This window comes from Chiloscyllium punctatum, chromosome 15, assembly GCF_047496795.1.
Source record: "Chiloscyllium punctatum isolate Juve2018m chromosome 15, sChiPun1.3, whole genome shotgun sequence".
In the NCBI taxonomy this organism is placed as follows: domain Eukaryota; kingdom Metazoa; phylum Chordata; class Chondrichthyes; order Orectolobiformes; family Hemiscylliidae; genus Chiloscyllium; species Chiloscyllium punctatum.
Genome location: NC_092753.1, coordinates 65,912,825 through 65,939,687, shown reverse-complemented (window position 1 = coordinate 65,939,687; position 26,863 = coordinate 65,912,825). Strand labels below are relative to the sequence as shown.

General features: G+C 38.5%; 1 protein-coding gene across 1 annotated transcript in view; it reads right to left on the bottom strand.

The window, feature by feature from the left end:
- Positions 1-5,719: 5,719 nt before the first annotated feature.
- The window catches only part of LOC140485851 (ATPase MORC2-like), an 88,502-nt gene continuing 67,358 nt past the window's right edge, over positions 5,720-26,863 (bottom strand). The window contains exons 17-21 of the mRNA XM_072584310.1: positions 25,762-25,900; positions 17,752-17,797; positions 15,897-16,017; positions 15,302-15,436; positions 5,720-5,852 (exon numbers count right to left, since the gene is read on the bottom strand). Of these exons, the coding sequence (XP_072440411.1) occupies positions 5,720-5,852; positions 15,302-15,436; positions 15,897-16,017; positions 17,752-17,797; positions 25,762-25,900 (574 nt within the window). The remainder of the gene's footprint in view (positions 5,853-15,301; positions 15,437-15,896; positions 16,018-17,751; positions 17,798-25,761; positions 25,901-26,863) is intronic.

Here is a 26,863-nt window from a genome sequence, read left to right as displayed (position 1 = left end):
AGTGGAGAACTGTAGAGGGAATGACAAAAAGGTGTCATGAAGTGAACACATTTTCAGCTCTGATCTCCAGCATCTTCAGTCCTCACTTTCTCCTTCATGAAGTGAAAGACAAACAGGGATAACTGGTAAGGGACATATTTGTCAAATATGGAAAAAATAATCAAAATGGGGGAAATGGTCAAAAAGTCCAGTTTCAGTCCAGAAGTCAGTCAGATCCCTAACTGGCAGCTGAGGTGCTGTTCCTCAAACCTCGCTTGAACTTCAGTGCACGTAACAAGGCAGTGAATTCAAAAAGATAATTACCCCCAAAAGGTCAGGGTCATGTTTGAACATAAAAATTGTGCTGTTTGTGACTTGAATAAGCTGGGTCTGAACCAAAATTCAAAATGCACAGAGCGGGCAAACATGCACCCAAAATGAACACCTGGGAAAATCCAAATCCTGAAAATAGATAAAAAGACCCTGAAAAGGACTTCTAACTCCAGTAAACGTGATGTGGATGTATTTAGCTGCTTCCATGAACCAAAACCTGCAAACCATTCTAAAAGATGAAAGACGTAACAGCAATCTAGGTTTGTTCAATATATCGTTTCAGTTGCAGGACACTGAGATCTTCTGTTATAAATTCTGTATCTTATGATCCTGCTCCACAGCTACCTGATGAAGGAGTAGCACTCTGAAAGCTAATGTTTTCAAATAAACCTGTTGGACTATAACCTGGTGTGTGATTTTTGACTCAGGGAAAGACCAAGATTCAACTGACCAACTACTGAACTTAGGATCATCCATCAACGTGCTTTTGCCAAAAACCAAAAGAGCAATGAGAAAATGATCTGATTTGACCCTTTGCAGTTTGGTCTCGATCAAAGATTTTGTTACTTTTTCCATTTATTTCCCCTTCGCCCATGACACTTCTGCCGACCAGTCCATCTTATATGTCCTTTTTGAGAATGAAAGCAATAGTTAATGTTTTCCCTTTGTTAACAAATATGTTGTTTATAATAAATGTGTTTTCTGTTTACTAATGCAATCTGGTGTGAGTGTCTTGTCAAAGTCAAACGATTGAACAACTCTACTGATTCAACTGATAATTTAATTATTTGTGATTGCTTATGGAACAATGAATTTATCAGCAAACCACTCTTCCTATGTCTTTGTAACAAAAGTTTGGGGCTCGATGTAAGATTTTTGAGTGTAGACAATGTGAGATTTAACATGAAATGAGTCTTTAGTAATTGATAGTATGAGAAACAAGGGATGTCTCCTATTAGATATGATGGCAGTGGAAGCAGCTAAATACATCCACAAATGGAAGTTGTATTCCTGATTAGTTAAGCCTTGAAAAACAATGCAAAAGCAATAAAATTGGCAAACAAATTAAAAATGGAATTTTCTGTAAAAAGCCAAAAAGCCAGAGCTAATTTACATATCGTTTGGGATTAGAAGAAATACAAGAAGAACTAGGTATATCAAGCCACTCGAGTTAGCAAGAATTAGAAACATAAATAATTGAAAACAGAAACACGAGTAGGCCATTTGGCCCTGCTCCACCATTTATTATTGCTGATCATCTCAATACCCTCTTCCTACTTTCTCCCCATAGCATTTAAACCTAAGAACTATGTCTAATTCCTTGAAAACTTACAATAGAAAATTCCACAGGCTTAATACACTGAATGAAGAAATTTCTCTTCATTTCAACCATAAATGGCTTACCTTGTATCCTTAGACCGTGACACTTCATTCTGAACTCCCAGTTACTGTGAACTTTCTTCCTGCAGTTATCTACCTGGTCCTGTTGAAATTAATAAACCAAATGGTTTTTAAGAAGCTGAAGGCAATCTTAATGAATAACACATTACTGACTGCCCCTGACTTTACTAATCCTTTTAAAATGGCAATTGATGCTAATGGCTTTGGTTGGGTGCTGTCTTATCACAAAATGGTGAATAAGCAATAAAGAAGTCAATGGGGTACCTTCCTAAAAAAAATTGAACCAGTGTAAGAAGTACTCTATAATGGAAAAAAAATATGGAGTTGTTACTGGCATTGTTAAGTTTATTGTGTGTTAAAATGATCCCTTCTCTGTGCATTTTGTCATTATTTAATGGAGCAGTAAAGATTGAGAATATAGTCGAAGTCTTCCAGTCCTTTTGTGTGTCCATATTCCCCATGTATGGCAGATAATGTTATTAGGAGATAGTGATGACTGCGGATGATGAAAAGTCAGAGTTGATAAAACTTGTAGCTGGAATAAGCACAGCAGATCAGAATGAAGTGTCACGGTCTAAGGATACAGCACATCAAGCAGCATCAGGCAAGCAGAACAGTCGACATTTCTGGCAGAACCCTTCAGGATTTTTACTATAGCACCTATTAAAGGAGTTAGTGAGAATAAAAAAGAGTCTCTGAAAACCAAAAGGTAGTCCTTGAAAATCATAAAGTACGTCTTAAGAAAGTCTTAGAAGGAACCCTTGGTGTGGCAGGTATATACAAAGGTATGCAACTCAACCTTTGAGCCTCCTCCACCATTTAATGAGATCGTGACTGGTCTGATTTAATTTCAGCTGTACATTCCTGCATTTCAATTTTAGTCTTTTATTCGTAATTAAGAATCTACTTCAGTCTTAAAAATATTTAAAAATCTGCATTCACTGCCTTTTGAGGACAGGAGATTCTAATCCTCAGAATTATTTTCGTTATATCTTAAATTGGCAACCTTTTTTTAAAACTATGACTGAGTTCTAGATCCTCCCACAAGAGGAAATGTTATTTCCACATTCATCAGATCAAGTCCCTTCAGGATATTATGTTTCAATTAAGTCACCTCTGACTTTAAACTCCAGAGGTGTTTCCCTGGAGTGTCGGAGGCTGAGGAGTGACCTTATGGAGGTTTATAAAATCATGAGGGGCATGGATAGGATAAATAGACACGCTCTTTCCCCTGGTGTGGGGGTGTCCAGAACTCAAGGGCATAGGTTCAGGGTGAGAGGGGAAAGATATAAAAGGGACCTAAAGGGCAACCTTTTCACACGAGCTGCCAGAGGAAGTAGTGGAGGCTGGTACAATTACAATATTTAAAAGATATCTGGATGGGTAGAAAAATAGGAAGGGTTTAGAGGTATATGAGCCAAATGCTGGGAAATAGGACTCGACTAGGTGAAGATATCTGGTCAGCATAGATGAGTTGGATCTAAGGGTCTGTTTCCGTGCTGTACATCTCAATGACTCTATAACAGCATTAAGGAGATTAGAATCACAGAATCCCTACAGTGCAGATGGAGACTATACAGCCCATCGAGTCTGCGCCAACCCTCCAAACAGCATCACAGCAAGATCTACACCTCTACCCTATCCCTGTTACCCTGCAATTACCATGGATAACCCACCTACGTTGCACATCCCTGAACACTTTGAGCAATTTAGCATGGCCAATCCACCTAACCTGCACATCTTTGGACTGTGGAAGGAAATTGGAGTATCCAATGGAAACCTATGCATACACAGGGAAAACATGCAAACTCCATGCTGACAGTTGCCCCAGGCTGGAATCAATTCTGGATTCCTGGCAATGTGAGGCAGTTGTGCTGATCACTGTACCACTCTTAAATTGTCTGTTATTTCTCCGCATAGGTGGGAGAGAGAGAGAGATGCTTACTCTGCTGAGCTCACAGCAAATGATCAAAACCAAAGGATCATCTCTGGCCAAAACTACCTTGAATACAGACACAAATAGCCAAAGTGTCTAACTGTTCCCCTCTACTTGAATACAGTCACAGTGAAGACACAACTCACGATTAGGTCCAGAAACTAATTTTTAAATTGCAACATATTCTTCCACCATTTCCTTGATCTAAAGTGGCAACTATTCCATATTTTTAGTCCACAAGAGAAAATTTGGTGAGTTAGACCAAAGGGTCTGTTTCTGTGCTATATGACTATGACTCTATGGTCTTCACAGTGACAGAAGGTTTAGTTGAGAACATTTTCAAATGTCGGAACAGATAGATCAGTATCATCAAAAAAATTCCAGAGGGCAGAATCAATTGCTGTCAATGACGGACAAGAAACAGAGAAGGTAGGATAGGAGTTGATTTCCAAGTAAGATATGCTTAGAATGTAAGAACTAGGAACAGGAGTAGGCCTTCTGGCCCTTCGAACCCATTCTGCCATTCAATATGATCATGGCTGATTATTTCATGACCTGAGCTCCACTTACCCATCCTCTCTCCATTACTCTTAATTTCTTTACTGTTCAATAAAGTATCTACCTTGACTTTAAAAACATTTACTGAGGCTGTCTCAACTATTTGACTGGGAAGGGAATTCCATAAATTCACAACCCTCTGAGAGAAGAAGTTTCTTCTCAATTTGGTTCTAAATCTGCTCCCCTTAATTTTCAGGCTATGCCCACTTGTGCTAGTTTCAACTGTGAGTAGAAACATTCTCTCTACCTCTATTTTATCTATTCTCTTCATATTTTTAATGTTTCTAGAAGATCCCCTCTCATTCTTCTAAATTCCAATGAATATAATCCCAGTCTACTCATTCTTTCCTCGTAAACCGACTCTCTGAATTCCAGAATCAACCTAGTGAATCTCCTCTGCACTTCCCCTGGTGCCAGTACATCATTTCTTGAGTAAACAGACCAAAACTGCACACAGTATGGTGTGGCCTCACCAGCATGCTATTTTGCTGTAAAGTACCCTCCCTGATGTTAAACTCAATCCCTTTAGCAATAAAAGACAAAATTCCATTTGCCTTTTTAATTATGTCTGTGATTTATGCATAAGGACACTCAGGTCCCTCTGCATAGCTGCATGCTGTAATTATTTGCCATTCAAATAACAGTCCTTTTTACTCTTATTCCTACAGAAATGGATGACTTCACACTTCTTAATCTGGTACTTAAAAAGTTATTCCAACCTGTCAAACTAATCTTCGGATGTGTTGTTGGTGCCATTTATGGCTGTTATCATGAATGTGATACATTTGACAGAAGAAAAAAATAGTTAATTCTGAGGTCAAAGGTAGAATCATTTCTTTTTTAATTCTCTTGACCAACATGGCAAACAATATTTGAAAAACAGCAACAAGTCGAAACATCTTATAAGGTAGAAACTCCGTTTGATTTTATTATTTAACTGAAAACCAGTACGTTCCTTCTAAAATGACAAAAAAATCTAACTTCCTCAGAGCATTATTTGAAAAACAGAAAAATAAGTACATTGAAATCTTAACTATGCACTGATAGTCCAGTGTTACCAATCATCCCAAACCATTTTTAAACTATCAAGAGTCAAATACAGGATATTTTGACAGCAGCTAAATTGAAGTTTCAGATATCCTTGGTTAACAAAATTACGGCAGTAAGTGTGGATTAACGAAATATTCTAGCTTTCAATATGATTCAGAGCTTTACTAGTCAAAGATTAGGCTAAGTCTTACATTTAAACCATTAAACACTTAAACAAATATAATATTTTGACATACTCATATAGCACATATTCAAATAGCATGAAAAATAAGATGAAAAGCAGCAGAGCAGTAATATTTTTGAGTCATATAATGGTCCTCTCTGATATGAAAGAAAAAAATATTTGTAAAGAAAAGGATTGATTTTGTTCCATTTCTTCCTGCTGGAGACTTAAATGTGTTTGTCTCGAAAATTTGTGAACTTAAGACAATTCTTAATATTAGCTTATGTTATTTAGCCTTGCTAATCAAATGAATCACTTTGATAATAACTGTAAAAAATTTCCAAGGAATGCATTTGAAGATTTGTTTCCTCTTTCAAAGTTTTGAGAAACTCTTCCAAATATTCAGTTATCTTCAGATTGCTTTGTAACTGTCTGTTGAAAAAAAGAGAAAAATCAGAATATTACATGAAACCTTTCAAGAAAAAAATGACATTCAAATTTAGCTCTAATGTATGTGGTTTATTTTTACATTTAATATCATTCCTTTCCAAAAGGATTCCCAAACACCTTTGCCAGTCCAGGTGACTGTGTAGAATACTTAAGTTTGTTAACTCCTCTGACCCTGCAAACATCAATGGAGTTGACCTCAAAAGGTCAGAGGTCTGTGTGCCAGCATTGTCACTAGAGTGCAGTGCATGCACCCACAATTGCGTGATTCTGCTGGTAAAACTGATTTGTAAAGTCACAAATGCCACGACTTAGATGAATTGATTTAAAATGTATGTCAGACATAAACAGTGTTCTTCTCACTCTCTTCATATTGCAGCTAATTTTCCTGGGCTGACATTATTTGGAGGTAATGAATACAGTACACCAAAGTTAATTAGCAAGTGATGGACTGCGATTTAAGAAACGGGAGTACATGAATTTCCTGAATTCTGATGGAGAAAGCAGATTTTGGGCACTACTGTTGGCACTCAGAATCAGGGAATGGTGTAGTCATAATGACACTGGACTAGTAATCCAAACCCAAGCTAATGTATTGGGTTTGAATACCATCAGGGCAGATAGGGAAATCTGAATTCAAAACTGGCCTAATGGAGATGTTGTAACTAACTGACCATTGTCATTTTAAAAAACCCATCTGATCAACTAATGTCCTTAAAGGAAGGAAATCTGCCATTCCCCTACCTGGCCTAGCCTGAAAGTAACTCTAAACTCTCAAATGTATTGACTTTTATTGTCCGCTGAGCAATTAGGTATGGGCAATAAATGCTGGCCTAGTCAGTTGTAAATATATTTGGTTACAAATATAGGTTTGATTAAGAACCAAGTACAACTAATTAAATAGTTAAACATAGAGACTAAGATTCATGTAAGAATTAAACATGTAATATTCTTGCAACTAGGAGGAAAAAAAGCCAGGAAGGTCTGCTTTGAAATTAGGAAATAAACGGACATGGAGACAACACGGACATTATTAGTCAAGTATAAACATCACAAAAATATTAACATTAGTTTAATCACCAAAAAAGATATGAAAAGAGACATGGCAATACTGCACATATCCATGAAAATAAGCCATTAATTACTAGTGGGATACTGGATTCACCTAACTGATGTGAGATGGTAAAGATCCTTATATGAATATCATAGAAACTATAATAAGAAAACACTCACAAATGGAACATCTTCAGTGATAAATTGTTGACAAAGGATTCTTAAGATTAAAAGAATAAGTGAGAGATGGAAAAGATATCTGTACAAGATTATAAACATCACAATAAATTGACTAGGTAAATGTTCACAACTTCACAAAGGAACCTTCACAAACAATGCTAAATGATACAGCAACAAAAAAAGTGGGAGGAACCTATACAGCTGTTTGCCAACTTGCAAGAAAGAAGAATCCAAATAATACAAATAATTACAAAAGTAATTGGAACCTTCAGATCAAATGATATGTTCTCTCACCAGAGCAAGTTCTCTTCCTTGTCCAGAGCTTTAAGGTAAATAATACTTTCAATGCTGGATGTTCTATTCCTAGCTAATCTTAAATATTCCTTAGATATTCTGGAATATTTACACATAATCAAAATTAATTCCACGTGAATTAGTGTTTTATCTTTTGATGGTTTTTAGTTTTGCTATATTGCAAGTTTCGTCAAAGCAAATTCACTGTAATACAATTGACGAACTGGAGACACTTGACTTTTAAAACTTGTGTTGTCTGTAATGCAATTACATTGCCAACACTAAGTGCTGTTTCTAAATTGCAATTTTTCTATAATGTGGGCTTGCACAACAATGCAATCATCATGTTATTGAAGAACCACCTGTATGGTCATATATTTACCTACTTGAATTGCATTGTTTGGTAATATGATTGTAAAATTAGTAAATTGTCTCTAAGATTTTCTGTTACAACTTTAATTAATCATACTTTCTATATATTAAGTGGATAATTATATATTCTGGAAAAGAAATACTGGACCTTGAGAAATATCTGCAACGTTTGTAGCATAGCTTAGGTTCATTAAAATTAAGCAGAGCATTTGGAGGAAGGTAACTGTCAGGCAGCTTCTTCCCCTATTGGATATATGAAACATTCTTGTTCCAATCATATTCATATCCCTTTCCACATCTTTCTCCAATACATGGTGGGTGGCACAGTGGTTAGCAGTGCTGCTGCACAACGCCAGAGACCCAGGTTCAATTTCCACCTCAGGCAACTGTCTGTGTGGAGTTTGCACATTCTCCCCATGTTTGCATGGGTTTCCTCCCACAGTCCAAAAAAATGTGCCTATTAGGTGAATTGGCCATGCTAAATTGCCCGTAGTGTTAGGTGGAGGGGTAAATGTAGGGGAATGGGTCTGGGTGGGTTGCTCTTTGGAGGATCAGTGTGGACTTGTTGAGCTGACGGGCCTGTTTCCACACTGTAAGTTATCTGATCTTATCTAAACAAAACATCGATGACACCATTGGTGCTGTTTCCCCCTCTCATTTGGAATTGGAAAAAAATGATCAATTTTCCTTCTAAATTCCAGCCTGTCCTCACATTCCAGCCTGGTCCATTTGATTCCTGCATTTCCTTCCTCAGCATCTGTTTATATTTCTGGGGATAGGTATACACTACAAACTCACTGTCTACCACAGTTACCTTGACTATACATCCTCACACCTTGCTTCCTGTAAAGACTCCGTCCCATTCTCCCAGTTTCTCCACCTTTGTCTTTTCTGATGATGCCACCTTCCACCTCAGAAATGTCCATTATTTTCCTCAACTGACGATTTCCCACTCCTGTGGTGGACAAGCCCCGTAGCCATGTTCAACCTATCTTTTGTCTTCACCCTTCACTTTCCGACCACAACAATGATAGGGCTCCCCAGGTCCTCACTTACCATCTTCACCAACCTCCACAACCAAAAATTGTAAGCCAGAATTTTTGTCACCTCCAATGGGAATCCACAACCAGACACATACTTGTCATTATTCCACAGGGACCATTTCCTTCTGGTACATTCTGGTACAGTTCTTGATTTTCAAAATCTCCTCACACACCCATCGCACGTTCCCACACAATCACAGTGCAGCCAATACATGTTTTAAAAGCTCATGCTTTAGAAACAGTTTCCCCAATTAGTCAATTGCATTATAACAAATGCGCGTTGACGAAACACGCGTTATAGCAAAAAAATTTGTACTAAAAACTATCAAATGATGAAACACCAAATCAAGTGTAATACTAGCCTGTTTATCTCCTCTCTCCTCGCCATCCAAGGCCCAAGACAAACATTCCAGGTGAAGTACTAATTTCCCCGTACTTTATTCAGTCTAGTCTACTTTGTTAGCTAAACAGATACTAAAAATAATAGGAATGCTGGAAATCAGAAACAAAAACAGAAATTGCTGGAAAAACCCAGCAGAGCTGGCAGCATCTCTGGAGAGAAATCAGAGTTAACGTTTTGAGTCCAGTGATGCTGAGGAAGGACCCGAAGCATTAACTTTGATTTCTCTCCACTGATACTGCCAGACCTGCTGAGTTTTTCCGGGAATTTCGGCTTTCTCAGTTGTATTTTTCTGTTCATGATGTGGTCTGCTGTAGATTGAGGAGACAAAACACAGACTGGGTGACCATTTTGTATAACACTTATGCTCTGTTCACAAAAATGACCCTGCGTTTCCAAATGCCTGCTACTTCAACATACTACTATGTTCCATGCCAATATTTCTATTGTAGGCCTTCTGCAGTGTTCCAGCGAGCCTCAGCACAAATAGAAAGAACATCTCATTTTCTGCTTGGGACCCTGTAGCTTCTGGTACTCAACACTGAGTCAATAAATTTAGAGTCTGATTCCATCCTTTCTTTTTTGTTTTTAACCTACCCCACAGCTGGTCTTATTATGACACGAGTCACCCATTCTCATATACTCCTAGACTAATTACTACATTATATGGGTTGCATTTAGCACAACTATCCCATTTTATCATTTTTAGCACTCATCATCACTAATTCGCCTTCTTTCTGTTCCGGCCTGCTATCCGTAATTTCCTTATTTGCCTACCCCTTTAGTATTGCGTGAGTTCAGGAGTAAAGCTACTTTCAAATTAATGTAATTACTACTAATTTGAGGAAATAAATAGAAGTATTCAGGATTTACATACAGTATGCACCTTGTTCAATAATTGTACAGTGAGCTGTTGATAAATATTCAATTTCTCTTTAATTTTTATCAGCTTTGTTACAGTCTGATGTAGCTTCTGCTCCATTTCCTGAGCTCTTGTGATCACATTTTCAGATGAAGATTGGAGTCGTTCTCTTAAACTCTTCTCATAGTTGCAAAAATAGTGATGCTACATAAAGTTAAGCACACAATGGTTAGCTAACCGACAAATAAACAGTTAAAAGTTTGTGAAGTTTAAAATTAAAGTTTAAAACCCAAGAATTCAAAATTTAAGATAAGATCACAGAAGGGGGAAATGAAAATCAAAATAGGAAGGGATTCTTGAGTCTCTTGTGACTATTAAAAATAAAACCATGTATACATGGAGAGATATCGTTTCACAATTCAGATTTGAAGTATGAAGAAAGTTCATAACATTCTAGTTTGAGCATTTGGGTTCTAAAATGGAGGAAAGATCAACCTTTGCTTTCAGTTTTGAGACTTGTTTTTTAAAAGGTTAGAAGTTAATTTTGAACAGGAGTTCAGTCTTTATCAGAAGTCATGTGATTTACACTAAATGACTAGCAAGCCAAGGGTTTGCTGACTTGAGTTGTGTTATGAGAGTGAGTGAGAGAGAGAGAGAGAGAGAGAGAGAGATAGGGAAAAAAGGGGCTAGAAGCAGGTTCAGGCAGGAGGAAGAGGTACAACAGCAAAGATGCTGTTACTAATAGTTAAAAATCACACAACATCAGGTTACAGTCCAACAGATTTATTTAGAAGCCCCAGATTTTGAAACTCTGCTTCTTCATCAAGTGGTTGTGAAGCAAGACCATAAGACACAGAATTTATAGAAAAAGATTACAGTCTCATGCAGCTGAAATGATACATTGAACAAACCTAATAGATAGTTAAGTCTTTTATCTTTTAGAATGGATTTGCTGGTTTCGGTTCTTTAATATGTAAATCCCAGAACTTATTTTAAGTCACATTCTCAAGATAACTTATGGTTTTATAACAAAAGGTGATATCGTGTCCCAGCAATCAGAAAAATTCTGATTTTACTCAGGTGTTAGTGAAAAGAAAGCCCCAGAAGAAGGAGGCTACGGTGGTATCAATGAACAAGACATCTTACGCACCATTGAAGACAAGTTTAGTAAACACAAATTAATAAAGAGTTGAAATCGTAGCTTTAGGTTTCTCAAGAGAAGGCATTAACTAAAGAAAACTGCATTGAACAGAAATTTGTCATTAGGAACCCGAATAAACCTTTGCTAGCTGAGTAATCATATGGAGATAGTGGTAACTCTTCACTGACGTACAAGTACCTGTAAGGGTATTGTGGGTAAAAAGGCTGAAATTTTCTTTCTGGTGTTTCTAAGGAGATTGTTTTAATGTTTCTTGTCTAGTACAATATAGTTCACATTTTTCACTTGTGCAATGAACTTATGTATCAAATAATAGAACGATCACACACCCTCAGCATAACCACAAATGTGAGTGTAAGAGCAGGGCAATAAATCTCAAAATTCTCATTTGCTAGATTTTCAGTGAGATGTTGGATTTGGTTGGTGGATATATGGTGCAATTTGGAGATTGGAATTGAGAAAAAGACTCTATTAGGGCTTAATCTGGATCCTGAAGAAAAAAGAATTTTAATCAATTAAAAGAGTAAGCATTTTTAAATATTGTTCATTTGCCAAAATGGCAAATGGAAACTTCACAAAATTGTTTCTGAAGGGAAGCTTAGCTTCCTGCTACATCCTCCCCCACTCAATTCAGATGTACTCTACTGGATTTCCCAACACACTCAGTATAATGAATGTCTTCAGAAAGTCCCCATTCGTTGTGAGACTTGTTAATGGAAAGCTAATTAGGTATTTTCTCTTGAAACCCAAAAGGTCCCTTTCACAGGCATTGCCTTAGTTAATTGCTGGGCTCATTCGTCTGAGATTATAAAGTTAAAAATCATACAACACCAGGTTATAGTCCAACAGGTTTATTTGGAAACACTAACTTTTGAAGCACTGCTCCTTCATCAAATAGCTGTGGAGTTTGGTTTTGTGTGATTTTTAACTTTATACACCCCAGTCCAACACTGGCTCCTCCACATCATGCGATTATAAAGACATGGGTAAATTTTAAGGGGTCTGAGAAATGTGGGCTACTGTGAGACTTGTGTCAGTATCAGACGACAGATCTGATTAAGCCTGTCTTGGCAGAAGGAGCCTCTCATGTTGCCTTGTCTGCTTTTGATAAGCAGTGTAGCAAGCTTCCTGCTAGACAGCAGATGAAAGTGAACTCTGGGGTACTGTGAGGTAAAAGGGGTATGCAGGCTTTTGGTGGCAGAGGGTAATATTGCCTGGTGACCAGACAGAGCCTGGTGCTGATTGTGTCTATCATGGGCTGTATTCTCTGCTATCCTTTGCTGCTCTTGAAAACTGCAACTAAAAAGTCATTTGGACAACACCCGGAATGTGTCATGTCAATGTCACTTTGATGGGCAAAAGCATGGAATCCATGTTTGCTGGATGTGAGGATTCAAAAGGGGCAAACACATGAAACTTGGGTTTGCAAACTCCTGCTTCATCTCATTTGTAAACATTTCTTCGCACAAGCACAATGCATTGTAGTGAACATACTTCTGTGTCAACACTGGTTAAAGATGGCTTGCAACTTTGTCATTGGTGCTCACTAAGCGCTGTCATCTCAGTAATGAAGGAGTTAGCAGCAATGACTTAAAAGGTGAGTACTAGCCAAAAGCAATGCATCACTTGTAGAATTTCCAAAGGTGCTGTGCGGTGAAAGACATCATAGGTCATGAAAGTATAACAATGGACCCTAAGCAATGCAATGGAAAATGGAATGATTAAGGTGAGTCTAGAATGGGAAAGAGGTTAGAGTGCAGCATGCACTCTTCTGCATGTTGCGTGTTGGTTACTCAGCTGACATGGGACCTTGACCAAACTGACGCATGTGTTACATGCTAAACTGTGGTGGAGCAAATAATAGGACTGCTTATGGCCAGATTTTGCACCTTAGATTGGGCACGGATGGGATTTCCAGTACAGCCTAAACATGTGTGTCGCACCATCCTGGAATGCTGTGTTCTGTATAATTGTAGCAGACAATGAGGGTGATGTGATCTGAGAAACGAGTTGACTTCTGAGGAGAAGGACAAGGACATTAGGGAGGAGGAAGTGCTCCTGTGGATTTTGGAGTTCAAGTCTGGACCCCAGAAGGCAGATGTAACTTGACTGACACACAATTCTAGTAGATTCTAACTGGGTATTGAAGGCCATGTTTGAACAGTCAAGGTTGAAGTGCCAGCAATTTAGATCACACTGTTGCAAACTGCAGCCTGCATTTGTTTCCTTTGTGTTACCTTTTGCTGCCTAACAATAAAACTCATGTTTGAATTTGTCCAAATGCCTTCCTACATGGGATGTCCCTCTAAGGACAATGGCAACCTATAGATGACCAGTGGACATTGGGGGAAAAGAATGGGGCCTCAGAGCTAGGCCTCAGATGGGATACATCTAAGGACAGGCAAACTATGGGTGTTGTTTAAATGGCAACTAAATGAGAGAATGGGGTAGTATGTGTGAGAGAGCGTCAGCCATGTGTGCCATGGGGAGAATGCTTTTAATTTGGCTGCAGTTCCATTAGGTTGCTGGTAAGGGACAGTGCTGGATTGCCAATATACACATGCAGAGTAGCATCTCAAAGATGCACTGGATGCACTGGATGCCTGTCCTTTTGGTAGATATCCAGAATGGAGTTGTTCTGGGAAATGGCATGTGGCAAGATGGGAATAGAACAGGATGTGATAGATCCATAGAGAGAGGGTGGATAGTTAATGAGGTGTATTTGATAAGATATGATGAGAGATTTCACTGGGCCTCATGGTGAGAATTCCTCCAAAAGATTGGATGTAATTCGCACTCAGCGATAAAAATGTAAGATTCAACCCCAATACTTTTATATATACTACAGAAAATGGCTAGAGAAATTAACTTTTAACACTATACAATAGAAATTGATTATGGAAAGCTGGTCTCTTTCACTGTAATATGTTATACACTGTAAATTGATAACAGTAGACTTACAATGGGGAAAGTAACAAGTTCTTCTGCTGCCATACAATTAAGCTTCTCCTTTGAAATATGATAGTTTGATGGTAAGAAGTGACTCAGGAGATTCCTTTACAATCAAAAAAGGTCCTCTGTTAGTTATTTCTTCTGATAACTATTATTTATTTAAAAGACAATATTAGAGGTTATAGTCTCATGATAAATGTCAGTCATTTGTGATCGTGAAGAGGAGAAATGTCTTCTGCTCATTGGGAATCACCTACCCCACAAAGCAGTAGAATCACTGAGAATATTCAGAGACTGAAATAGATAGACATGAGGGTACAAATAAAATTAAGAATAGAAGTCCTTGTAGCAACTGTCAAGACAAAAATAAGGTTAGCAGCAAGTTAACTCGGTTTTATTCTGTTCAGTTCTGAAGAAGTCATATTAGACTTGAAACATTAATTTTATTTCTTTCTCTCCACAGACGCTGACAGACCTGGTGAGATTCTCCAGTATTTTCTTAATTTGTTTCAGATTTCCAGCACCTGGAAAATGTTTTCTTTCATTCAAGAATATGATGAAGTGTGATAAAGTAGAATTTATGGAGAGGACAGGACTTGATCTTATTGAATACTGGAGAATGCTCAAAGGGGTACATAATAGAATCATAGAATCCCTACAGTGTGGAAACAGGCCATTTGGCCCAATAAGTCCACACTGACCCTCCAAAGAGTATCTTATCATTATCCATTCCTCCACCCTATTACTCTACATTTCTCCTGACTAATGTCTACACATCCCTGAACACAATTTAGCATAGCCAATTCACCATAATATGCTCCTGCTCCTATTTGCTTTGTTTGAGTGACAAATATAATATTCAATAGTTTCATTAAATCAAGTAAAATATGAAAATGCCATCAGTTATGTTGTGGGATCTTCAATGTTTAACTTAAGTTCTGAATTATTGTATAATTTTCTTGTTAGCACTTCGGGAGACAGAAAACAAGATTTTTGGACCACTTTGTATATACCTGAAACTTGGTGATATATATGAAATAATGATGGTACTGATTGAAATTTAATTTGTGACATTATTTGAGCAATTTAAAAATTGGAACTCTTAGAAAAAATACCTACCGAAAACTGGATACAATTCCTTCTACTGTTTCATTACTGATATCAGGCTTTTTAATATATACATGGTCCGCTATGCTGCAAGGAGCAGAAAATGAGCCACCAGTACTGCCATCCTGCACACATTTGCTCTGGAAACTAAGGAATAATTATCAATGTGCCGTCAACAAAATGGTGAAATTTCAATCATTTGATGATCATTCACACATTAGTCTTTTTCCATTTACAGTATTATACTTTACAAGTAAAGAGACAAAAAAAATTCAACCAGCACTTTGTCATGATGCCTGTATACAATACAAACCCATCACACAAGATCAGCCACTTTTCCTATTCATGTGATCCTCTTTTCATCACATCAAGTAAACAGAGAAGGCAGCGTGGTTTAAAATTGGATGCAAAGAAATTCAATTGAAAGAAAATATTTAGTGCATAGCTTGTATGAATAACTAACATATGTTTTTTTAAAAAATGTGAACTCAAAGTGGAATGCATAAATATTTAAAGTTTCCATTAAAAATGTTAAGATTGTAATACGTTGAATGTATGTCTATCCCCAATCTGTTGCATTATCTTAAAAGCTTGACAATTTGCTCACCTTTCACTACCAGTAGAAACTATTATATTTTCCTTTACTTCCCAATGGAAACACATGGACTCAACACTAACTCCATCCTTCAGAGGTTCCTTCTTTACTAATGCTTGTGCCATGTAGTCACCTATAATTTAATGAGTATACATTGATTATCACATATGCAGGTGATTTTAAAAATGGTGCACCACTCACAGGTAGTGATACAGGATTTTGCATTACTGACAACTCCAATGTTTGCAACGAATTCATAGACATCTCTAGAGTGCTCTTGATTCAGAATAAAACACTAGTCAGTCCTAAACAAGAAGTTCTCATGTTTCTTTGGGCTGATTTCACCATGTAAACTTTTCAAAGTCAACTTTGATTTATCTCATGTGATGGATTCATCTGGTTCTGAAGGTGCTGAGCCTGAAGGTGGGAGGCAACTTAATTGGGATAGTGGCATCTCTGAAAGCTGTCACCTTCCTCTGTCTAAGTGAATCCAGATATGGGAAGATGACCACAACCCTACACTGAAAAACATTTACATTGAAAAAAACCCTCAAAAACCTTAGAATGCTCACCTGTACTGACTATCTTTCAATTTCAAACACATCTGCAATCCTTCTGAAAGCTCTGTCTCACAACACATCCCTCAAAAATATTAGCTGCCAATCCCTCCCAAAACTCCCACATTTCCTGCAATCCACCTGAAAACCACATGTGTCTGCAAATTCTCAGAAAATCGCCAAAGCATTTGTGAACCACACTGACAGAACCAACAGTCCTACAAAGTTCTATTGAAACCCACAGGTCATCCTCATTCACAAGATATAAGTGTGACCGGCGAGGCCAACATTTATTGTCCCTTCCCAATTGCCCAGAGAGAAGTTAAGACTCAGGTCTGGAAGCACATATAGCGAGACCAGGTAAAGACAGTAAATGTCCTTCCCTAATATGGACATGAATGAACCAGATGGGTCTTACAGTATTTAGCAGTGGTTACATGGCCATCATTAGGCTTTTTATTCTGTATTTCTTGAAATGCAAATTCCACTCTCTGCAGTGGTATGATTTGAATCCATACCCCCAGAATATTAATCTGTGCTTCTGAATCATTACCACAAACTACCATCTCCCCAGTAGGATGATCACAAATGATTTCAATTGAAATAATTGAAACTGGTAAATCAAGAGTTGAAAACGATGCAATCTATACACTTTCTAATATCAAACATGTAATTGTTCAGCGTAAAAGGCGCGGAACAGGTTTTATTTCATCATGTTTCAGACATTCACTTGAAACATCTTTAAACAATACCACCACTGGCACTTGATTATTATGTTCAGAATTACCTATTCTAAAAGATTAATTTATTCCCTTTCTCCAACCATGCCCCCCACGCTTTTCATGGAAGTGGGGGTCACTGGCATGGTCAGCATTTGTTACCTATCCCTAACTGCCATTGAATAAAGCAGTTTGCTGGGCCCATTTCAAAGGGCCATTTCTGTGGGCCCAGAGTCACGCATAGAACAGGCAAGGATGGTAGATTTCCCTCCCTAAAGGAGATTATTGAATCAGACTTTTATTTACACCAGCCAACAAAAGTTTCATGCTATTATAAGACTAGGTTTCAATTCCAGATTTATTAATTCAAACTTTAGCAGCTGCCATGGAAGAATTTGAAACTATGTTCCCAGAGCAGTGGCCTAGGCTTCTGGATTATTATTCCAGCATCAATATTACTGCACTACAGGCTCTCCTTTGTTTTACTCCAAAATTGAGCCAACAGACAAGCATATTTAAGTTAACTTCGAAAGGCCTGAATAAGACAATACAATTCATAGTAGTGGTAGTACAAAATAACAAGTTTCTTACTGCTCAACAGTACAGGATCTTCACTGTGGACTTTATTAACTGGAAGCTGCAAATAAGTACAATAAATTACAAACAATGTAAAATTCCAGTCAATGTTCAACTGGTGAAATTTAAAGAAAGATTTACTGAATCTAATTAGGTTGTGGTCAACACTTTCATTGTTTGGGTGTAGAGTAGAACTTCTGTTGTGATGCTATTTATGAGCCAGATTAAAAAGAGGATATTATAGAAAATGGCACTACACTGGGTAGGCCTGATAACTGTTAGTTTTTGGGATTGCCAAGCCTTTTGTGGCTTCCAGGAATTGCTTAGGAAGCTTGGAGATGGGAAAAGAGCATGACGCCATTTTGGGATGGCTTCCTGACAGACTGTAATTAGGCAAGTTTTCCAGTAGTAGTGGGAACAGATTGGCTGTCTGACAAACCAAAGTGGGCACCAAATTTAGTAACTAGTTGGTCTGATGGTCCATTGAAGCTGTGTGGTGTTGAGTTTTATATTGAATGAGAGTTATTTGCACCACTGATCAGATGGATGTCAAGGATCGCCTCGATCTGGATCAGTAGCCAGTGATCTCCATTGAGAGTTGCTGTCAGAATGGCCACAGTGAAGCACAGGCCAATTAAAAAATATAAGTTATATTACCAGGAGCGTCTTCACAATAGCTTCTTCTTCAGTAGAATTCACAGAACTGTAGGATTGTTCTTCTAAGCTTACAGGAGCGGATCTAGATTTTCCACTGATTCTTAATGTTTTCCCATTTCTTGACGATTTGTAGCATTTGGTCTGGGTCAAGGGAATGCTTTCTGAAGATTCTGACCTTCTGTTATGTTTGGTAGAAAAAAATGGAAGTTGTCTTTTTCGAGTAGAAAAAGGTAAAGGGAATGGATTAGATTTTGAGGAAGCAATGTCCTGTTAAAATAAACAAAGGTTCACGTTATATTCTTAGAAGTGTTTCTTCTCTGCAGCTTGTAAGCAAAGTTGCCAGGTATATGCAGATAATGATGACATTTTATTAAAAAAAAGTTTACTTAAAAATACAGTGCACATAATCACATGCATAACATATTTAGCAAAATATGCTGATACAACAGTTAAGGTTTCTGAAAATTATTTTAGCCACCACCCAAAAATCTAGTTATTTTATCTATACAGGTTTAAAGAAATCACCTGTAAAAATGAAGAAATTTTAAAAAGTATTTGCAGGAAATTGTTATAATTACATATATGACTATTGCATTAAGACTGTGCAGGTATTTAGAATTACCTTAGAAATAGACTTCCTGTGTAAGTCTGGTGGCAATTTGAATGTTAAGGGCTTGATTGGAGAGGTTTTCTGTAAGTCAAATAGAATTTATTGTAAATCATCTTGAAATGCTTTAAGGCAATGATAAAACAGCTGGGCTTTCACTGGTAATATGTTCTGTTTCAAAATAACAACAACTAAAAAAAACTACGATTAACTTGGGAAATGTCCAGAAGCACTTTACAAAAGAGTAGAAAAAAGACAAACTGGATAAATAAACAAAGAGTAAATAATGGTTTGAAAGTTAGCAAACATGACAAACCTTTTTGGAAAAAAAATCTCCCACTCTTTAGCAGTGGCCAGGATATGACCATACAGAGGTATCCCACATTTTGGATAAATTGCCTGATCATCGAAATCTTGGGAATTCATAATTCCCACACTATGTCAGTTATGGAGGCACAGCAAAATTGTGAATATAGAACATAGAACATTACAGCACAGTACAGGCCCTTTGGCCCTTGATGTTGCACCGACCTGTGAAACCAATCTAAAGCCCATCTATTCCATCCTCATCCGTAAGTCGATCCAAAGATCATTTAAATGCTTTTAATGTTGGTGAGTCTACTGCAGTTGCAGGCAGTGCATTCCACGCTCCGACTACTCTGAGCAAAGAAGCTACTTCTGACATCTGTCCTGTATCTATCCCTCTCAATTTAAAGTTATGTCCCCTCATGCTCACCATCACCATCCCAGGAAAAAGGCTCTCATTGTCCACCCTACCTAACCCTCTGATGATCTATGTCTCAATTAAGTCACTTCTCAGCCTTTCTCTCGAATGAAAACAGCCTCAAGTCCCTCAGCCTTTCCCTGTAAGACCTTCCCTCCATACCAGACAACATCCTAGTACCTCTGAACCCTTTCTAAAGCTTCCACATCCTTCCTATAATGTGGTGACCAGAACTGTACGCAATATCCAAGTGCAGCCGCTGTAGCATGACCTCATGGTTCCAAAACTCAATCCCTCTACCAATAAAAGCTAACACACTGTATGCCTTCTTAACTATGTGGCCTCGTGTTTTAATCCCCATCTATTTTGTATTGCTAATGAGCCTGTTAAATTATCAATGATTACAGTACAACTTTATTGTCCTCATACAGAATGTGCAAAGGCAAGCTCAGGTCTGTCAGTTTTGTTTTTCATCCATTTTCTTCTGCCCATTGAACAACTTATTGGGTTGTAGAAGTGTAGCATAGTGGAAATATTATGCCAGGAGACAGACTTTCAAAGCCACCCTGGCAGCTGAAGGAATTTAATTGACATTTCATTGGTGTAAAAACCAAATTGATAGATTGTTGTGTGCTCTATTTTACAGAGACATAGCTCACTCCTGCTTCATTTGACTGTGCCTTACGACCTGAGGGCTTCTCAATTCACCAGATGGACTGCACAGTGTCCTCAGTCAGGGCAAAGGGCAGAGGGGTCTGCCTCCTGATCAACACCTTTTGGTTCTTGGACATGACAATCCTTGTGAGTTACAGTTCCCCAGACCTAGAATATCTAACAATGAGATGCCGTCCTTACAATCTGCCACACTGGTTTACTTCTGCTATCCTTACAGCAATTTACATCCCACACCATGCAGAAGTGAGAGGGAATACTCAAAGGTCATTGTAACTGGTGACTTCAATCAGGCCAACCTCAAGAATGTGAACTGGTCCACATTCAAGGACTCAGGAAACAACCTAAATGAGAATGCCACCATCACAGCCTTCATCAGTAAGAGTGTAGACGATGACACACCAAAGAAGTTAATCTGAGTGTTCCCCAGCCAGAAACATTGATGAACAGGAAGATCCATTCCCTACTGAAGTCCAGGTCTGAGACGCTCAAGTCGGGTGACTCTGTCCTTTACAGGAAATCTAGATGCAATTTTCACAAAGCCAGCAGGGATGCCAAGAGACAATACCAGATTAAACTACAGTCCCAGACTAACCACACAAACACACTTCAAATGTGGCAAGGCTTACCTGATATAATAGGGCACAAAGCGTAGTTGAGTAGAATCGCTGACAACAATGCATCCCTCTCTGATGACCTCAATGAATTCTATGTTTATTTTGAACAGAAGGTCAGTGAAATGATGTTACGTGCCCTGACAACCTTGGGGTCACCAGGATCTACAGTCACCACCACAGATGGCAGATTGGTCTTCCTGTGGATGAACCCCTGGAAAATGACTGGCCTGGAATGAAGTCCCTGGAAGCAGCAGGAGTATTTGCAGACATTTTAAACCTCTCCTTACTTCAATATGATGTTCCTAACTGCATCAAGAAGACCACTATCATTCCAGTTCCACAGAAAAATCAGTCAACGTGTCTTAATGACTATTGCCTGGTGGCTCTGACATCCATTATGAAGTGTTCAAGCCTCCTGGATTGCCTTGATCAATTGTCTACCATCACAATAGGACATGACAGATGCTGTATCCCTGGCCCTATTCCTCCCTGAAACATCTGGATAACAAGGACACCTATCACCTATGTCAGACTTCCATTTATTGACTTTAACTCTGCCTTCAATACCATAATTACAAATCAATCTCATTTCAAAAACTCAGAGACGTAGGACTCTGACCCTATTGTGCACCTTGACATCCTGACCCATAGATTGCAAGCAGTAAGAATAGTCCTCCACAACAATCCTCAACATTGGTGCCCACAAGATTACATACTCAGGAAAATTCCTGATGAAGGGCTTATGCCCAAGACAACAATTGTCCTGCTCCTCGGATGCTGCCTGATCTGCTGTGCTTTTCCAGCAATGCACTCTCGACCTCAAGATTACATACTCAGCCCCTTACTATACTCCTTATACACTCATGACCGTGTGGCCAAATTCAGCTCGAACTCCACTTACAAGTTTGCTGATGACACCACTGTAGTGGGTCAGAACTGAAACAATGATGATACAGAGGACAGGAAAGAGATGGATAGCTTAGTGACATGGTGTAAAGACAACAATCTCTCCCTCTATGTCAGCAAAATGAAGGAGCTGATCATCGACTTCAGGAAGTGGAGTAGAGGACACGGCTCTGTCCGAATCAAGGTGCTGAGGTGGGGGTGGTCAAGAACTTCAAGTTCCTCAAAGTAAATATCAACAATGATCTGTCCTGGTCCATCCATGTTGATACTACGTCAAGAAAGCACACCAATGCCTCTACTTCCTCAGAAGGCTAAGGAAATTCAGCATGTCCACAATGACATTTACCAATTTTTATAGATGCAACACAGAAAGCATCCTATTCTGTTGCATCACAGCTTGGTATGACAACAATTCTGCCCAAGACCACAAGAAATTACAGAGAGTTGTGAACGCAGCCCAATCCATCAAAAAAACTAGCCTTCCCTCCATTGACTCTGTCGACACCTCCCGCTGCCTCCGGAAAGCAGCCAAAGTAGTCAAAGACCCCTCTCAACCCGGGTTATACTCTCTCCCACTGTCTTCTATTGGGCAGAAGATACAAAAGTTTCAAAACATGTATCAACAGATTCAAAAACAGATTCTTCCAGCTCATATTGATCTTTCTCTGCACTTTCTCTGTAGCTATAACATTACCCTGATGGACTTATGTACGGTGTGATTTGTCTGGTTAGCATGCAAGACAATACTTTTCGTTGTATCTCAGTATATGTGACAATAATTATTTAAATCAATTCAGTCATAAAGGTCCATCTGTTCACTGATATCCTTCAGGGTAGCATATTTGCCATCTCGACCTGATCTGGCTGATATGACTCCAGATCACTGCAGACGTATAACAGCTTTCCTGAATAGTTCAGCAAGTGACTCAATAGTTCCGAATTGTGATAGAAAATTTGAATACGAATACAACTGGACAGACCATTTGACATCAACCTAGGCACCGAAAACAATAAAGGCCAGTCAATTTTTCAAAATCCTCCAAGAATCACAAAATGTAGGAACCAAAGTAAGCCATTTGGCCTATTAAGTCTGCTCCTCCATTCAACCAGATTATGTATCATCTGATAATCCTCAATTCCACTTTCCTGCCTTTTCTCTACAACCCTTGATTCGCTTGCTAATTAAAAAATATGCCTCAGGCTTGAATATGCACTACATCATTGCCTCTACAGTCTTCTGCTCCAAAGAATTTCACTATAGATTCACCAGCCTCAGAAGAAATTTTTCATCATCCCAGACCTAACTAGGCGACCCCTGATCCTCAAATTATGCTCTCTGGTTATAGACTCTCCTACCCTTTCAAGGCCCCAAGAATCTTACATGTTTCAATAAAATCACCTCTCATTCTTCTGAATGCCAAAAAGTACAAGCCCACATCCTCAATCACTCCTCATAAGAAAATCTCTTCATATCTGGGATCAACCTAAACTAACCTTCTCTGGACACACTTCTAATGCCAGTAAATTTTTCTTTGATAGTGAGAACCAAATCTGTTTACAGTATTCTAGGTGTGGTCAACCAATGCCTTGTGCACCTTTAGCAGAACTTCCCACTTTTATATTCCACTCTCTTTGAAATAAAAGGCCAATACTCCTCTTGCCTTACTTTTTACCAACTGTACTCTGTTGTTAGTTTTTTACTATTTATGTACTAGGACTCCCAAATCCCTCTGTGCTGTAGATTTCTGCAGTTTTTCTTAATTTAAATAATATTCAGCTCTTCAATTCCTTCTTCCTCATATTTTTCCATTTTATATCCCATCTGCCATGATTTGGTCCATTCACTTAATCTGTTTATATCTTCTGCAGGCTCAGTCATCCTCATCACCTGTCTTTCCACCTATTTTTATGTCATATGCAAACTTGGTGACAATACATTTACTTCTGTCATCCAAGTCATTAACATACTGTAATAATGTATATACTGTATACACCTTCACCAATATCTGGAGTCATGTAATATTTGATAATTGATAAACTCTTTCCATTTGGAAAGATTGATAGCAAGCTCTTCCCAGTCATTAATGCCAATGCTGCTACGCTTAAAGCAAGGTTTCTGCAGGTTGTTGAAGTATTCCCTTTGTCCTCCCTTGGAGCATTGCTCTTTTGAAAGTCGAGAAAAGAGCCTGGCAAGGGACACACTTCCTGGCCACCTGGATGTGGTGTTCAGTTCATTGTTGTTTTGCCTGAATGTTTAATTAACTGGCATCAAGAAGAGCATGTGTAAGTTTTTCCTGGTTGGTTGACAACAGCACATGAGCTTCTGTAGCGGTGAAGCAACGATCCACTTGGAATTTTGGGTCTTACCATGTGTTGGTGAGAGTTAGATGTTCATCAGCAACTGAAAAGGCTATGATCATCCTCTGGCATTAATCCTCATCATAAACACTTGGTACAAACATCATTTAAATTTCTAACCCAAGAATGACATAATCGAGGAGCTACTAATGCTTTAGAGCTAGGAGGCCTTCAAGTAGTTTTATATCTGCCATAAAATGTGTTAATTATATTGATACCACACTGAACACACTTTCTAGCAAGGGGACAATATTTCAATAGCCTTTGGATAAAAGCAAATTACTGTGGATGCTGGAATCTGAAACCAAAAGAGAAAATGCTGGAAAATCTCAGCAGGTCTGGCAGTATCTGTAAGGAGAAAAAAGAGCTGACGTTTTGAGTCTAACTGACCCTTTGTCAAATCTAAAAAAAGGGAGAAATAGGGAGGTATTTATACTAGGCAGGGGGAAGGTGAGTCTTGGCTCCAGAAGCAAAGGTAGCAATAAAGAGGTGATAATGACAGTGCATAGAGAGATTATAGGGAGATTAATCTCTTTATTGCTACCTTTGCTTCTGGAGCTATGACTCACCTTCTCTCGGCCTAGTATAAATACCTCCCTATTTCTCCCTTTTTTTAGCTTTGACAAAGGGTCAGTTAGACTTGAAACGTCAGCTCTTTTTCCTCCTTACAGATGCTGCCAGACCTGCTGAGATTTTCCAGCATTTTCTCTTTTGGTTTCAATAGCCTTTCCCTGGTTTTCACAAAGTTTCAATTTTTGAAATTGGATATGTGATCCAACTCTTGCAATCCTAAATTCTGGCCAGAAGAACAATCTTTTGTACTCTTGGGATGGCAGTGAGGAATTCATCAAGGTCAGAATAAAATTATTCCTGAACATCTTCATTAGCGTGAAGAATTGGAGCATAAAAGTGTTGACAATGGAGTACATATTTTTCTTTAATGTAACTGAGATGTTGATGAATTATGAGTCTTTCATTTATAAAACTGGGGAATTCCGGTAGTGTGTACAAAATCCTATTCTGGATAGCAAAACCAACTTTTCCTTTCCAGTAGACATGCAATCGCATATGTCCCTTCAGCTGCAAGCCAGAGAAAAACATCTATTCCATCTTGTCCTCAAATCTACCTGCTGCAGCTTTATCTGACCGTGACGATATTGGTAGGAGTGACCATCACAAATTTCTTGTGGAAACAAAATCCTGTCTTGAAAATAAAGTCACCCACCATTGCGCTGTATGCCGCTAATAATATTCAAGAAGGAAAGAATTAGAAGAGATTTAGCATTTGAATGTTATTCTTTCAGTCCAAGACGTAGCAATTGCTGATGGCATTTGGTTTTTAAATTCTATTGTTTTCTGTTGTTTTCACTTAAAAAGAATTAGAAATTGTTGATAACCCAAGACAAGGTAGAAAAATAAGTTTCCGTTTTTATCTCAAAATGATGAACACAAGAAAAACTGACATTTTCAGTTGGAATACTTGCCTGAAATTGTAAGGCAGCTACATTTTCCCAGTGCCGCTGAACTGCTTTTTCCAGTAGTTCTTTCCTTTCATCAGACATTACTGATCCCCTTAGTGGAGTTCCAAATGGAATATGGGGTAACTGTTCTGGTAGATCGCAGCTGAAAAAAATCAAAAATTGACTAACACAATTAAAGCTTACTCTATTCTATTTGAACAAATTCAATATAAAAATATAGTACAAACACATTGATGAAAATATTTCCATCTGGACATGATGTATTTGCTATAATAAATTGCTGTGCCCACTATTTTAATGAAATATTAACGTCTGGTACCAGGAGTGTGAGCACATTCGGATCACTACAAAGTGGAGTGAAGAATAGACCTGCATAAGAAAGGACAGTGACAGTGGGAAATAAAAACTGGTGATACAGAGTTCCTTCACCTGTTTCTACCTGTCAAAGCCAAAGTGAGACATCATGGGTAAGTAAGTAATTGGATATTTCATCTGTGTCTCTTTTGATCAGTAGATGTTCTTAAAGCTGAAAAGTTTGGTTAAGAAATTCTCTTAAAATATCTAACATCTGAATTAATTTATTACATAGAATAGAGATGCTGGCCAGACAATGTATTGTAGTTGTCATATGTTGGAGATGGTGTAATCTGCGATAAGTGTTGGTTAGTTGAGGAACTTGGCCTCAGAGTTGCTGAGCTGGAGTTCAGACTATAAACACTGACACCGGGGAATGCCACTATTACACATAGGGACACAACCCACCATGTACGTGGCAGGTATTCATGTGACTCAGCCAATGTTGTCTATCTCATACACTGCAGCAAGAATGCCCTGAGGCATGGTACATTGGCAAGACCAAGCAGATGCTACAATGGCGGATGAATGGACACCATGCAACGATCACCAGACAGGGACGTTCCCTCTCAGTCAGGGAACACTTCAGCGGTCAGGGACATTCGGCCTCAGATCTTCGGGTGACCATCCTCCAAGGCGGACTTTGGCTCAGGCAACAACGCAGAGTGGCTGAGCAGAGGCTGATAACCAAGTTCAGTACCCATGAGGATGGCCTCAACCAGGACTGTGGGTTCATGTCACACTACAGGTG